The 15,116-nt window shown below is 47.4% G+C and overlaps 1 protein-coding gene across 5 annotated transcripts in view; it reads left to right on the top strand.

Moving 5' to 3' along the window:
• The window catches only part of RFX4 (regulatory factor X4), a 157,452-nt gene that overhangs the window by 75,380 nt on the left and 66,956 nt on the right, over positions 1-15,116 (top strand). For 4 of the 5 annotated variants that reach the window (XM_082740566.1, XM_082740565.1, XM_082740564.1 and 1 more), the window contains 3 exons: positions 4,146-4,207; positions 8,601-8,814; positions 10,410-10,487. In XM_082740566.1, the coding sequence (XP_082596692.1) occupies positions 4,146-4,207; positions 8,601-8,814; positions 10,410-10,487 (354 nt within the window). Of the gene's footprint in view, positions 1-4,145; positions 4,208-6,782; positions 6,933-8,600; positions 8,815-10,409; positions 10,488-15,116 lie in introns of those variants that run through there. The other variant, XM_082740567.1, reaches the window with a different exon arrangement.

Below are 15,116 nucleotides of genomic sequence, written 5' to 3'. Positions count from 1 at the left end.
CATTTTAGAAAGGCGGTGCTGGGCTGGGCAGCAAGACTGGGGGCAGGCCAGGCAGTTCAGAGGGTGAGGCTGTGGGTCCCGGTGAGGGGTCGCGGCAGGTGAGGGCAATGGCTGGGGGGACAGGGAGAGATGGCCAGGCTCAGTGGGTGTCTTCGTCAGAATCGGTAGGACATGGGGCTGTGCGGTGTCGGGAAGGGTGTAATCTCTCCTGCTTCTGTCTTGGGTGACTCAGCGAAGGCTGGTGCCGGCCACGGAGTTGGTAAAATGGCACGTATTGACCCATACAGTGTTCAAAAGGAGCAAGTAAAACCCATAGGCCAGCAAGGAAATCGTAGGATTCATTGATTCATGGAGTCAGAGGCCCCCTTCCACAACTCGATAATTCCCCAAGACCACAGCGTGGAGAATTTCAAATGCACTGTATGCTTTATTGCCTCTTGGAGGTAGAACAACCAGCTTCAGAAATCTGTCCTTGTTTCCTGGGGGCTTTCTGGAACATCTCTAGACCAGAGTCTGCGGCCCTGGTACCTTAGCCTGAGGCCAGGACATCATGTAGGATGCTGTTTGGCTAAGTATGTAGAAAGATTCAGAAATTTGCCCATTCTCTTCAGTCATGTATGATCAGGCTTAGGAACAACAATGACAACAACAAAATGCTACTTTTTGATTATCTACATATGGTTTTCAGGGAATAGGCCATGATTTTTTTTTTTTTTTTTTTTTTAAGAAAAGTAAAAGAGCCACCAGAACCTTGTGGAAGATTTCTGGTGCTTCTTTCAAGGTCATCTTGGACTTCTTTTGTCAATTAGGAATATTTGCAATAAGAAAATCCCTTTTTTATTTACAGAAAATGTTGACCTTGTACAAAATGTTAAAGAAAAATCTTTTTGTTCTCATCACGATCCTACTAACCTAACAATAGCCATTTTTACTTTTCCTTCTTCCCTTTCCATTCCTATATTTGTAAAATAAATTATAAGCATAGCATCAATGTAGTCTGAGGGATGCTATTTCATTTATCATTATGTCATACATAGACTTCCTGTGCTGTGACATAGTATTTGTTACTCTCATTTTTTTTTTTTTAAAGATTTATTTGAGAAGGGGAGGTTGGAGGAAGGGCAGAGGGAGAGAGAGAGAGAGGATCTCAAGCAGATTCTCCACTCAGCCTGGAGCCTGAGCTGGGGCTTGATCTCACAACCCCGAGATCAGGACCTGAGACAAAACCAAGAGTGGTACTGGGACGCTTAGCTGACCATACCACCCAGTGGCCCCTGTTACCACCATTTTTAATGCCTGCATCGTGGTCCGTTGAGTGCACATATGATCATTTAGCCAGCTCCCTGCCATACACACTTACACTGTTTCCAGTTCCTCTTCCAGTTCCTCTGCAGGATCTCTTACCAGTGGTCCTGCACATAGCTTTTTGTTACTTCAGATTAGTTCCTGGGATTTCATAGACCGAAAGGTATGTATGTATGTTTTGTGAATATACGTATGTATATTGTGAAGGGTCGTACCCATAAACTGTGTCACCAGCAATCTGTGAGAACCTCAGTCTTGCCACACCTTGGAAAGCACCTGACATTCTTTTCCGAATGTCTGCTGATATTAGAGCATTGAACATGGTATCTTCCTGTTGTGCCTGCTGTATGGGGAGAATCTCCCAGACTAAAATGAAGAAAAATCTCTGCTTTTTCCAAAGCAACTCATCAGTGTTTATCTTGTGGGGACTGGGGCTCTTGCAACTTTATTGTAGTGGCTAGATAGGAAACTCTGAACCCAAATCATAATCCCATGTTTAACCAAGTGCAGACTCCATCCATCTTCTTGCTTTCTGTATTTCTCTGCGATCTCTATCCGCATATCTAGAAATGGTCAGTACTGCAGCTTCACGAACAGCTGCTTCGTATCTGGGCAGTTCGTGGGGGAGACAAGTTCTGTGATGAAAGTCCGAGGGCGTCCTTGGCCAGACGTTGTGAGGCCAACCAAACCATGCCACGGATCATGGGCAGATCACGTAGAAAGCCCTGTCCCTGACCCCATTCAGACCCCCCCTCCTCGAATCCTGCTTTTCCTCAGGTCTCAGCCGTTTGAGAGGGACATAGACAAAGTGAGAGCCCATCGCCGCAGCTTCCAGGAGTTAGGCTGAAAGAAACCAGGTCTGTGTCAGCTACAGATATGATGTCCTCCAAGATTTCAAAGAATGACTACATTGTTTCCTGCAGCATCATCACTATCAGATAACATTTTAGAAGCCCTTTTTATTTCCTAAAGTGGTATCGTCATGTTCTCTTATTAGATTTTCTAACCATTCTTGTAAGCAATGCATGTTTTTCTGCTTGTTTGGTTTTTTTTTTTTATCCATTTTCAAATGAGGAAAACCTGACCCATTATTCACACTGGAGACAGCTTCCTAATGAACAGAAATGGTCGACCTTCATGGCACCCATTCCAGAGTCTCAATTTCTCTCTAATTTGTCCACTTCCTTCCATCCCACTGATGCTGACTTAGTTGAGGCCACCATCACCTATCCCTCGGATCTGGGGAGGAGCATATAAACCCCAGTGTCCCCAGGTTTCAGAGGAGGGAGCTAAGCACAGAGAAGTTAAACAGCACGTCCAAGTTCAAGTAACTAGCAGGGTCTCAGTAAGTGTCTGTCGAGTGGCTGAGCAGATCCATTAGTGAGAGCATCAGTGTGGCTGGAAGAGAATGGGGGTGGATCAGGAGAGACTCCCCCACGTCCTTGAAAGGCACGCAGTGTTCACGCCCCGCCCGTGGGAAGTCGGCAGTTCGGTCTCATCTCGCAAAGGGCAGCCAGCAGGCCGGCTCTCTCTGACCATGCCTGCCTGCTTGGTGAGGTACTAGAAGAGGAGGGAGGCTGGAAGAGTTTGGTGAGAGGAGAAAAGTCCCTTGAAGTAAAAGGGAATAAATTATCAGGATAATCCATGGTACTAACGGATAATTTTTACTGGGCCCTTACCAAGTGCAAAGCATTGTTGTAAATTATCTGCATACGTTTGCTACCAGATTTTACAAGACTTCTCTAAGGTCGGGGTTATTATCATTCCCATTGTACAAATGAGGAAACTGAGTCATTTGAATGTTGACTTGCCAACAAATGGCTAAGTTTGGATCTCTCTAACCCAGGTAGCCCAGCTCCAAAGCCCTTCCACAGAACCCCGTCGTCCCCCTGCCTCTCCACAAACATCATCTCTGTGAACACCAAGGCTGAGGCCTGCTGGTTGTGTCTTTACCTTGGCAGATGGCTTTGCTTCCAAGCTGCCTGCAAATCCTCAGGACTGTACCAGGCAACACTGCGCATGAGCGGATTGGACCCCTGGGCGGGGGTGGGGCTTCATCCCTGCATTCAGCAACAAGCGCAGAGCCAGGTCCCTGCTCTCAGGGAGCTTACATTCAAGTCAGGGGAGGCAGAAAATCGGCACGCAGGGAGCAAGTGCCAAGATAGTTTCAGAGTTCAGAGTAAGAAGAAGACACGAAGCAGGGCCACGAGATGGTAAAGGACTGCTGGTTCTCCTCCCCCCTGGCTGGTCAGAGAAGGTCACCGGGCAGACATCTGAATGTTGTAATGAATGTTGAATGAGTGGGAATGTGGATGAGGTCGCATTCCGGGAAGGAGGGAGCTGCCTTACAAAGGCGCCCAGGGGGAGTGAGCCTGGTGTGTTTCAGAAATAGGGAAAAGAATTTAAAAAGCCAGCGTGGCTGCAGTCTGCTGAGTAAGGGTGAGTCAGAGGAGAGGAAGACCAGGAGGTAAGAGCAGGGGCTGGTGACAGAGGCCAAGGGTGGGTCTTCGTTCCAGGCACAATGGAATCCATCGGAAGGCTTTAAGCAGCAGGGCAGACACTTTCTGCACGCACTTCCCCCACATTGTGAGCAGTAGGGCAAAGCACAGGGCAGCCGAGTGAGACCCCTCAGAGTCCAGGGCCTCACGGTCACTCCCATGCTCGGTCCCCTCCGCCCCACTCCCGGCGCTGGTGTCTTCTCCAGGGTCCCTACCGACTGCCAAGAAGTCATTGCAGTCAGGGTCATGTTTTCCCTTTTCTTTGGATTATTGTTTGTAAAACGCAGTGACTATGCTCCCACCTTTTCCCCATGGGTAACTGATTCTTGTGTTGACTTACAGATCATAAGGCAGCAGTTTCCTCAGCTAACCACCAGAAGACTTGGGACCCGAGGACAGTCAAAGTAAGCACCAGCCGCCGTGCCGTCCACAGAGCGCGTGTCTCTGAGTCAGATCCGCACTCTGGGCTGTTTATCCCCAGCTCTGTTCCCAGGCCTGGCGGGAAGTCTGGGTCTGGCACAGAGAAGACAGCAGGGCCCCCTCTCCCAGGGCCTCTGACAGAGAGGCTGTGAGAAGGCCCAGGGCAGTCGGGCCCAGCCAGCTGCTTTAAGGAATCTGACTTTGGGCCACCCTGCCTTTTGGTGTTTTTGTCAAATGGTCTTGGCCATCACTTAGAAGAGCACTGGAGGCTTCGTGGACCATCTCTAGTTCCTTGGATTGCTTTGCTGAGCACATTTTCTACTCTGATAGTATCCAGTCGACCAGAGAAGCTACTTGCACCAATCCCTGTAAAAGAGATGGGGTGGAGGGGTCCAGCCAGACCCTGGTACACAGGGCGTGCCATCAAGCAGCCAGCCCGTATCTGCTGTCACACTTTCTGTGTGTCTCATGGACAGAGCAGGTGCACATCACCTGTCCTCCCAGAGGGTATAGTCTGGTGGGGAAAACAGATCAAAACAAGATACACAGATTATGACAAAGAGGCTTGTCATAGGAAATAACCAAAGGAGAGTGGCCTAGCTTAGAAAGGGTAGCCCAGGAAAGGCCCTTTGGGAAGAGTCCTGGAAAGTTAGAAGGATGCATGGACCTCTTCTTCTATGCGGGAGTTGTGGGGAGGGAATCTCTGCCTTCACTGCGTAGCCTTCACTAAAATCTGATTTAGAAGGTTTGCCTCAAAGGGTGTTTCAAAAATTATTGGACATTAACAGGTATTCTGTGGAAAAGCTCTGTTTGCCACATATATTTGGAAAGCACGGAGTTCATTCAACAGGTTCCTTTATGCAGGACTTCTCAGAACCTTTATTATGTTGATGTACACGGTGACTCCACTAGAGGGTGCCTTATTATGTAGCATTTCTAATGCTTTGACCATGTCCAGTAGCAGATCAGCACATACTGATACACAAAATATTGACACTTAAAAAGAAAACAAAAACAAAAACAAAAACCAACTATATAGGACTTGTTAAGACTTGAAACTGAGGGTTATACTTCAAAAAGCAGCATGTCCCGTAATGTCCCCCAACTCCCCCTGCTCCTCCTGTCCCTGGGCAGCATTCCTGTCCTCCCCAGGTGGATTTAACTTTGGAGCCAAGTTAGGTTTAAAAAAAGGTGATCAGGGGCACGTGGGTGGCTCAGTGTCTTAAAGCCTCTGCCTTCAGCTCAGGTCATGATCCTGGGGTCCTGGGATTGAGCCCCGCATTGGGCTCTCTGCTCAGGGGGGAGCCTACCTCCCCCCCCACCCCGCCCCCATGCCCATTGCCTGCCTTTCTGCCTAACTGTGATCTCTGTCTGTCAAATAAATGAAATCTTAAAAAAAAAAAGTGATCAAACTGGGAAAACCCCTTTTTTGGTGGGGGGCAGTAAAGCTCTAGAAAATAACAAGACTCATTTTGTGTGTATGTGGCTCAGAAGCTCTTGGGGCAATTTCCAATGAGCTTTACAGAAATATTTTGAGCAGGAGATATTTTGGAATAAATTTCTAATAATTTTCCAAAGTAACTGCTCTAAAGTACAAATCTCATCTGTAAAGAAAAAAAATCCAGTATTTGTTTAAAAGTGAGCCTTCAGCCTTGGTAAGAAGAGTAGGGAGTACAAAACCACACCCCTCCTTACTTATTTGCTGGTAAGCCCAGGGGTTGGCACACAATGGGCAATTCAGTCCTCAGATTGGTAGGAACAGTGTTGCATGAACGGAAATGAGTGGGTCTTTGAAAAGTCCCTGGGTCTAATACATTTTTGCTCATCTCTAAGAGAGAGGAGTAGAAATAAGACTGCAAAAATAGCACCATAGTAGAGACGGGGAGGAAAGGTGGTAAAGATGGAATAGAACTGTTTCCCATCCTTTATAAACTTGGAGAGAGTTACCTTCTGCCTACATGTGAGAACCTGTTTTTGTTTTTGGTTTTCTTCTTCTTTAACCCAGAAATAGGCAAACTGGGCACTATCTTTTTTAAAAATTCCGTGGTGTCAGTTGCATGGTATCCCTTCCACAAGGAACCCCCTGCCCAGGTTGGTCACACTTTCAACCGTTTGAAAGGTAACAGGAAGCTCTCATCCTCCAACCTGCCAGTTGGCCTTAGGAGAAAAAAAAAATCCCTCAACAAATTTACCTTGACAGAATATATGGTGGGGGAGGGGGGAGTGTGAGTTGTGTTGACCTGTCCTACAGAACTGAAACAAAAAAACCGAGACATTTTTCAAAGCAGAGCAACAGCTTCGCTGAAATGGCTGCTCTCAGCAGCATACTCTCTGGAAAATCAAGAAGTGGTCTGATCTGAATATGCTATCGGTCCCTTGATCTCAAGAGATTATAAAGGGGAACTTTGTTAAGGTTCAGGAGGCGTGTCCTAACCGCCTGGCTGCCTGGAGGACAGTCCTGGAGCCACGGAACCCGCCCCTCCCCCGCCCCTCCCCCGCCCCAGGGTACCTCTCCCTGCCGCTGGCAGTTATGACAGTTGGGAAGTAGAAGGTGCAGAAGACAGAGAGCAGCTCAACACAAAGAAGAACTTTCTGATAACTGTCCCGACCCAAAATGAACTGGGCTGCCTTCGGAGGGCCTGAGTTCTTCATCCCAGGAGGCATTCAGATAGAGGCGAGATGCCCACTAAGCAGAAATATCACAGAATGGTATCAGGATAAGGGGGGCAGGGAAAGGGGAGGTTATGTGTGCTCATCTCCCTTCCCCGTGAAGCCTCTCCCCTAACTCAGAATGCTTTCTTCCCGGTATTATTTGAGGACTACCCCCAACCGTACCTCCGCGAGCAGCAATGAGTAATTTATGTGCTGTACAGCGTTTCTGAAAGCGAGGTCCATGAATTTCTTCCACTAGCATTGCCGTGTGGCTATAGAAACCTACTCTAGATCTACTGAATCAGAATCTTTGGGGGTGGGGTGGAGCCCAGGAGTCTGTATTTTAATGTTTTGTAGGTGATTCTTATTAGTAGCTAAAGTTGGAGAATCCCTGGCTTAGTAGTTAAAGCACTTCAGAGGTTCAAATCCTGCCTCTGTTCAACTGGGGGATCTTGGGTGGGTTACTTCAATTCCCCAGGCCTTAGTTGCCTGGTCTGTAAAACGGGGCTAATAGTTAATTCCAGATATACGGGGGTTTTGTGAAATTAAATAAGGTAATGTGTCTAGAGTGCTTAGCACCACATTAGCTGCTGGGATGAGCGTCATGTAATAGTAAATCGTGACAGCATCTCCAGTGACTGGGGATCATAGAGCTGGGAATGTAATTCAGGTGCTCTACAGAGTAGGCTGGTCAGTCTCAAATTGACGTGCGTCAGAATGACCCGAGGTGCTTGCCCCAGTGCTGATCCTTGCGTCCCACTCCCCTGTTCTGAATCTGTAGGTCTATGAAGGGCCTAGGCATCTGTATTTTTATTACGCTGCGTAAGTGACTCAGAGTTTGTAGTCGCCTCCCGTGGTGTTTTCTGCTAGGGCAGCATAGTGCCTTCGTGGTCAGAGAGACGGGTGTTCAAGAACCTCTTCTAGAAAGCTGGATGACCTAGGGCACGTGTCATAAGCCTCCTTCCTTCCTTTTGCTCATCTGTAGAAAGACTGTGTAATAATCCCCATCTCCTAGTAGTAGTTTCCAAAGTCCAAATGTAGGTAAAGCGGTTGGCAAAGTGCTTAGCATGGGGCAAGCACTCAGGAGTTTCTGTAGCTAAAATCTAAACAAAATGTAGCTTCTGTCCCTTCTTCTGTCTTCATGGAAAATGTTGCTATTACTAAGCCCACTTGAGTTAATGAAAAGTTTCGGCCTTTTACCTATCCAGTGCCAAGGGAGCCGCTGACTGTATCTTTTGAAAATCCAGTTAAGACTATCTTTATTGACTAAGGAAGATCTGGGCCAGTGAATTGGTGGCAGTGGTGCAGTTAGGGCTTGCAAACACACCCTTCTTCTTGGGTCTTCACCGAAAAGGACCCCCGAGTTCTGTTCCTCTGAGATCACACTGGCACAATACAAGAGACTAAATACCAATGGAAATTTTTTGCATCCCCGCCTTTCTGCTTTGCAAAGTATTTGACTTAACATTTTCTGTAGGAGGCAATTTGGGTTATTTTTACCTGCCTGATTGATGGCTGGCAACTTGGAACTTTGGTTTAATTCTAGATTTCTGAGATGTCAAGTCTCCCAAGAGAGTTAACTCTTCTAGCCCAGGGAGGGTGGGCCCAACCATCCTTGGCCTTGGGGACCCCCTCCCTGGAAGCCACACTTGATAAAGTACATATGGGTCTCCTCTCTCTCTCTCTCTCCCTCTCCCTCCCCCGCCCCCTCCCTCTCTGGCCCAGGTATCATTACTACGGCATTGCGGTGAAGGAGAGCTCCCAGTATTATGATGTGATGTATTCCAAGAAAGGAGCTGCCTGGGTGAGCGAGACAGGCAAGAAAGAAGTGAGCAAACAGACGGTGGCATATTCACCCCGCTCCAAACTTGGAACGCTGCTGCCAGAGTTTCCAAATGTCAAAGATCTGAATCTGCCAGCCAGTCTGCCTGAGGAGAAGGTGACCACATCTGAGGTGTTGCTGGGAGTGGGTGGCTTCCCTTTCTCTCTCTCTCTCACAACACACACAACCTCTCTCCCTCTCAGTGCAAAATGGTGACTTTAAAAATATAAAGATAGAGGGGTGCGTGGGTGGCTCAGACTTTTGATTTTGGCTCAGGTCTTGATCCTCAGGGTCATGGGATCGAGCCCGGCATCGGGTTCTGCAGTGGGCGTGGAGTCTGCTTAGGATTCTCTCTCATCCCCTCTCCCTCTGCACTATTGCCCCCCCCCCCGACTCACATGCTTACACTCTCCCTCTAAAAAAAATTTAAAACATATATAGAAATCAGAATAAAATATGGACCTTAGTTAATGATAATGTACCCAAATTTATTCATTAGTTGTAAGAAATGCACCGCCCTAATGTAAGAGGTTAGCAATAGGACTTATGGGTGTGAGGCATATAGGAGCTCCCCATACTATTTTCAGAACTTGCCTGCAAATTCAGTACTCTCCTAAAACAAAAAGTTTATCTACCTATCTAACCTCCCTACCTCCTCATCTATGATGCCACACTGTCTCATGTCACGAAGGAAGAACCCTTTTGGCTCTAGATTGTGGATTGGTTTTTTAATAGGATTGAGTTGGTGTCCCTGTGTGCTGCAGAGGATGTGGTGAAATCATAGTCCCATAGACAAAGAAGACTTTATAGGGTACCGTGAGTCAGATAGTTTGGGTCATAGGGCATTTGGAGAAAATGCCTGAAAATACATCTCTCACCTGCGTATCTTGACACAGCCCAGTGCACTAGCAAACGCTGAGCGTCTGCTGTCTACGGATCCCCTGGGAGCTGGGACACGCTGTAACTGAGGCATGAATCCTGCTCCCAGGAGTTTCATGGTCGAGGCGGGGAGATGGATGTCCGTGCACAAGTTTACATAAATGAATGCATGTCTGCATTCTGGAGCCAGATGAGTATCTGTAAATGCTTTAAATCTAAGAACTAGTAACTTTTTTCCCCTTAAAGTTGCTTTTTTTAAAATATATCAATAAACTTCCTATATTGTAGCTTTAAAATTCTTGGATAAATAGATCTGGAGATATTCTTCTACTGAGCAGATTCCAGGAAATTTCTGAATGTCTTTTTGTGATTTTTGGCAAACATCCTTCAATAAGTATTCATTGGGTTTTAATTCTTCAGTATCTCAGCTGATGAGGAGAATCTAATAACGTCCTACTGAACTCTGTGGTGGGCCAGGGGCCGTGCAAAGCGCTAGATACACGAGTAGGAATAATATGCCATTTAAATTTTCCCAGGGCCCATGGTCTCAGGTGTGGGGACTGGGAGAGAGAGAGAGAAGCCCACGCTTTCCACTGGATCCCAGGGCAGGTGCTCTGCTGGACAGAGACATGTCCAGAAGCACAGAGGAGAGACCCCAGGGCCAGAGAGAACCACAAAGGAAAATCAGACTTACTTGGGTCTTACAGGATGAGTAGGTGTTAAGTGGATTTCATCCCCTCAACAGGGAATAAACGAAAATTGAAATTCCAAGGGGAGACAGTGGTAATGTCTATTAATTATGCTTTTATTGTTGACCCCCCTTCTCCCCACAGGTCTCTACCTTTATTATGATGTACAGAACACACTGTCAGAGAATACTGGACACTGTAATACGAGCCAACTTCGATGAGGTAGGTCGGTCAAGGTTGAGCCACAGAACACTCTGTATTAAAATATCATGGTAGCAGGAGCTCCTGTTTTGAGAGCCCCTACTGGGTGCCAGGCCTTTGGAAACCCCTGTGGTGCGTCAGCTCCCATCATCTTGCTGGTGATCCCGGGAAGCAGATGCTGTCCTTACCCCCATTTCACACATCTTCTGTGTGGACAGCAGGTGGCATGGCCCGCTCCTTGATCTGACTCATGCACTGTCGCCTGCCCCACTGGCTTACGAGGTAGACGGTTTCGCAGGGTTACTGTTATCCCCGGTATTATAGGTTCGGAGAGACAGGAGGAAAGCTTTCCTATATTTTGGATTTAATTTTTTCCTGAGGCCCCATTTTCTTTTTATTTTAAAATAGTACAGTTAAGGAATGGAGAGGAGAAACAGGAGAGGATGAAGGACAAGTTACATAACCAGAGAGACCGTAAAATAAACCTTCTTGCCTAAAATGCCAACCAAGAAAGCCTTCCAGAGGGACAGCCAGAAGCCACTCGTTTCACCGCATAAACCTGAGGCCTTTCTGATTCCAGAAAATGCCTTGAGGCAAAAAAAAAAAAAAAAAAAAAAAAAATCCAAACCCCTCCCCCGCCCCACACCTCTGGCATAGGTGGTAGACATTGAATTAGAGGACGATGCAGGCTCCAGTGGGGCTGTAAAAACCAGGAGCTATTGGTGGATGAGATCCCAGAGACTCCCTGGTGTGGGTTTCAGAGCGGGGGTGTGGGGGGGGGGGCTGGGGTGCTCCCTGTGGGAGAGGGGAGGGTACAAGATGGCATGTAGCACAAAGTGCTCTCTCCCGCACATTCTTGTGCCTTTCTGCCCCCGTGGCTCACCGCAGTGAGCATTCACTGAGCACTGTGCTTACCTGTGAGAGGTCACGGACTGTTCCCTCAGTAACTGGGGCGCAGGTGGTCGCCTGCGAGCTGGCACTGGGCTCATGGGTCCAAAGGAGATGGCAGGGTGCTGGTAGAGAAGGACTCCTGTTCCTGCTCTCGGCTTTTATTCATGAGATGGTTGGAATCTCCCAATTCATTGAGCAGCCATTTAAGCGGGTTCTCTTATTATTTATTTTATTTATTTATTTATTTATTTATTTATTTAAAGATTTTATTTATTTATTTGAGAGAGAGACAGTGAGAGAGAGCATGAGCGAGGAGAAGGTCAGAGAGCGAAGCAGACTCCCCATGGAGCTGGGAGCCTGATGTGGGACTCGATCCGGGGACTCCGGGATCATGACCTGAGCCGAAGGCAGCTGTCCAACCAACTGAGCCACCCAGGCGTCCCTAAGTGGGTTCTTTTAAAAAAGAAAAAAAAAAATCACTGCTTTCTCTCTTGTTGTGGTTTGGCTGTTTATGTCTTACACCCCAAGGTCACTGAGATGAGAGCAAATAGAGGTTCGTGCTCCGTTCAGACCACACTGGCTTCTGTAGCTAATAACCCCAAGTCTAAATACATTAGAAGTTTATTTCCCACCGCTGTCGCGACCCAGCGTGGGCGCTCACAGGGGGCAGGCTGGTTCCTGGGGGTAGTTGAGGGACCCAGGCTCCTGCAGGCCTTGGCGTCCTCATTGTTCAGCCGACAGATGGGGAAAAGGTTACAGGGAAGACCTACCCGTTTCTTAACATTGTCAGCCTGGAAATAAAAGGCATCATTTTCGCGCATGTTCCATTGGCAGAAGCTGTTCTCTTGGCCCCACCGTGATGTCCTCACTGGGCGGCATTTCTCTCCCACAGAAGAGGAACTTGGGGAGCTCTAGTGGCCAGCTGTCCCTCTCCATGACAAGTACTAGCCACAGAACTAGAGACAGGGTCCCCTTACATTCGTATGTACTTTACTCATCTCAAAACTCAGGCTCATCCTCTCAATACACTTAATTCCATGCATTAATTCCAGCACTTACTGGGCACTTAACGGGGCCGTGCTCCTGCTGTAGGTCTCAGGAATGGGGCAAGAAGTAAGACCCAGCCCACAGGGGGGAAAACAGGAATGCACATCAGGAGTAGGATGCAGAGTATACAGTGAAGGCTGCGGAAACCTTGAGGGGGCCACGTTTCTTGTGGGGAAAGTGCCAGACTCCGAGCCCAGGCTCTGCCGTGAAGGCCGTTCTTGTTTATCCTAGAAATAAAGGTAAAAATATCATCCCTGCCTTTTTAATGCAGTGGGTTCCTGGAAGGTGAAGATGAGACAATGCTTAGCAAAAACCCTTTGTAAACTATACAAGGTCATAGGAATGCTTGTCAGGTATGTCAACCAGAGAGTTATAAGACTGGCTCAAGGACACACATTTGGTTAGGGCCAAAGTCATGGCTACCTCTTTTGTCACCTGACACCTGCAGTCCAATATTCTTCCCATGCCCTTGGCAGGGATATTTGGTGGCTGTTCTTAAAATGGGTAATCAAAGTGTGGTTCATTCACCCAGCCACAAAAGAATGAAGGGGGTTATTTTCCTTTTGATGGGCATGGCTTTCTCCCACGGCTGAGGAAAGTCATGGGTAAGTGGATGGTAGGTGCATGTGGTACACCTTGACCTTGCAGTTTGCTTCAGGTCTTTAAGATCTTTAAGGGTTGAGGTTATAACTAATGCTGGTATCACATTCTTAAATGATCTTGTTGGCTGACTCACTGTTTGTCTCCTACCGTGTTTGTCTGTCTTGTTTGCTCCTGTATCCACATTACCCATATTCTTAGGCTTTCGGTAAATACTTGTTGGGGAGATGAGAGCATGGATGGATGGGTGGAGGGATGTAAAAGTGCCATGGCCTTGTGGCCCAGTCAGGCAAGTACAGAGAGCCCCAGTCTGCACAGAGGGGACTCCCTGCAAAGCCTTCTCCAAACTACATTGCATAAAGAGCTGTCAAGTCCAGAGGTCTTGTGTTTGAGTCCAAATCCACTACTTACCAGCCTGTGACCTTGAGCAAAGTACTTAATCCCTCTGAGCCTCTTTTTCTTTGGCCCTAAAATGGAGATGATCATTTTATCTACATGAGAATTCCTGGAAGTGTCTGATTTTGAAATCAGAGCATAAGATATGATAGATATTTTGGTGGCTAATGCTTTGTTGAGATCCTTTCAATGCCGTAGCAACTAAGCACCCCTGACTGGAAGTTATGTGATGTGTTTTCAGAAGGTGCTAGTATATTTCAGGATGAAGTAAAGAACAGATATGGAAAAGAAATAGAAAGCCCACATAGGTACTCATAAGGAAATCTTCTCCTGATGCTTCACTGAACCAAGAAGGAAAGAACTGGGAGTTCAGGGGACTGAAGTAGATAATCCAGAAAACTCGTGCTTTTCCCTCCTTTGCCTCTGACGATGTCGCCTCTTACAAGGAATAAGGAAACCTCCTCCCTTTGGACTGATAACCCCTTTCTGTTTGTTAGTTCCCTACATGCTACCAGGCATTTTGCCTCCATGATCTTATTGGGTCCTGTACTGGGTAGACGTGATCTCTATTTTACAAAAGCCAACAGGTTTCCTATTTAGGTATTTCTGCGTGAGCTCCAGACTGTTGACTTGACATCCAACTTAATGTGGCTAAATCAGAGCTCTGACTTTCCACCTGAACTTGTGTTTCCCTTCTCAGAATCCCCCCCCCCACCAGTGGCTCATGCTGTGAATCTTGATGCTTCTACTCCCCTTACCCTTCATACCCAGCATCCTAGGAGGTCCTACCTGCTCCCCCTCCTGTGTAACACTCTGCCTGTCCATTTCACACCCAACTTCCAAGTCTAGGCTCTTGAGCTTTCCACTGTTCTCCCTTCTTCCTTTCCTCCTCACTCTGAAGAAAGAGTACCGTAGGACATTAAATGGCCTAAAATGTGGAGGGTGAAAAGGGAGGTTAAAACTGACCCAATACCCGCCTCTCCAAAGGCTGCTCAGGAGACTGAGGACTGATCAGGGCTCCCTGTGCAAGCTGAGCAGGATTAAAACAGATAGATGCCTGCTAAAGACTGATTTTCCACAGATTAGTTTTAACTACACAGCCGCTGATCTTTTCCAGAATTTCAGCTAGAAATTGACTGCTCACATATTTAAAAAAAAAAAAGAGTAGGGCTGCATGCAAGGAAAGCTAAGAAAGACAGATGAATTCAGAATCTAGCAAATCATAGGAATCAACTGGGCAGAGGTTTCTAGGCAGTATTAGAAGGGCAGGCAGGGAGGTCTAGGACCCGGGGACCCTGATGCCCAGGGACAAGCTGGCCTCAGGGAACAGTGGAGGGTCCTCTAGAAAGAAAGCACTTAGCCAAGAGCCCTGACCATCTCTAGGCTCAAGCCAGCCAGCAGTCAGTCACCAGCCATCCCAATGTCAGAGCAAGAGCCTTGACAGGCGAGCAGAGCTGCGGTGGGCATCCTGACTGGGTAACACTCAGAAGCTTAGGCAAGGTATCACAAAGCTTAGGGGGAGCCCATGGATTTCTTGGGGCCAGTAGTGGCTGTGTCTGCATGATGTAATCACCACTGCCACTAACCTTTAGTAAGTATCTACCATGTGCCAAGCATTAACATAGGTACTTACAGAAATCTTTACCAAAACCTATGCTGTAAGTGCTACCTTTACTGCCATTTCACAGGTGAGGAAGCTTACCTATCTCTAAGCTG

This window comes from Mustela nivalis (genome assembly GCF_964662115.1).
Source record: "Mustela nivalis genome assembly, chromosome: 7".
Lineage (NCBI taxonomy): Eukaryota > Metazoa > Chordata > Mammalia > Carnivora > Mustelidae > Mustela > Mustela nivalis.
This window is presented reverse-complemented; position numbering and strand designations above follow the sequence as displayed.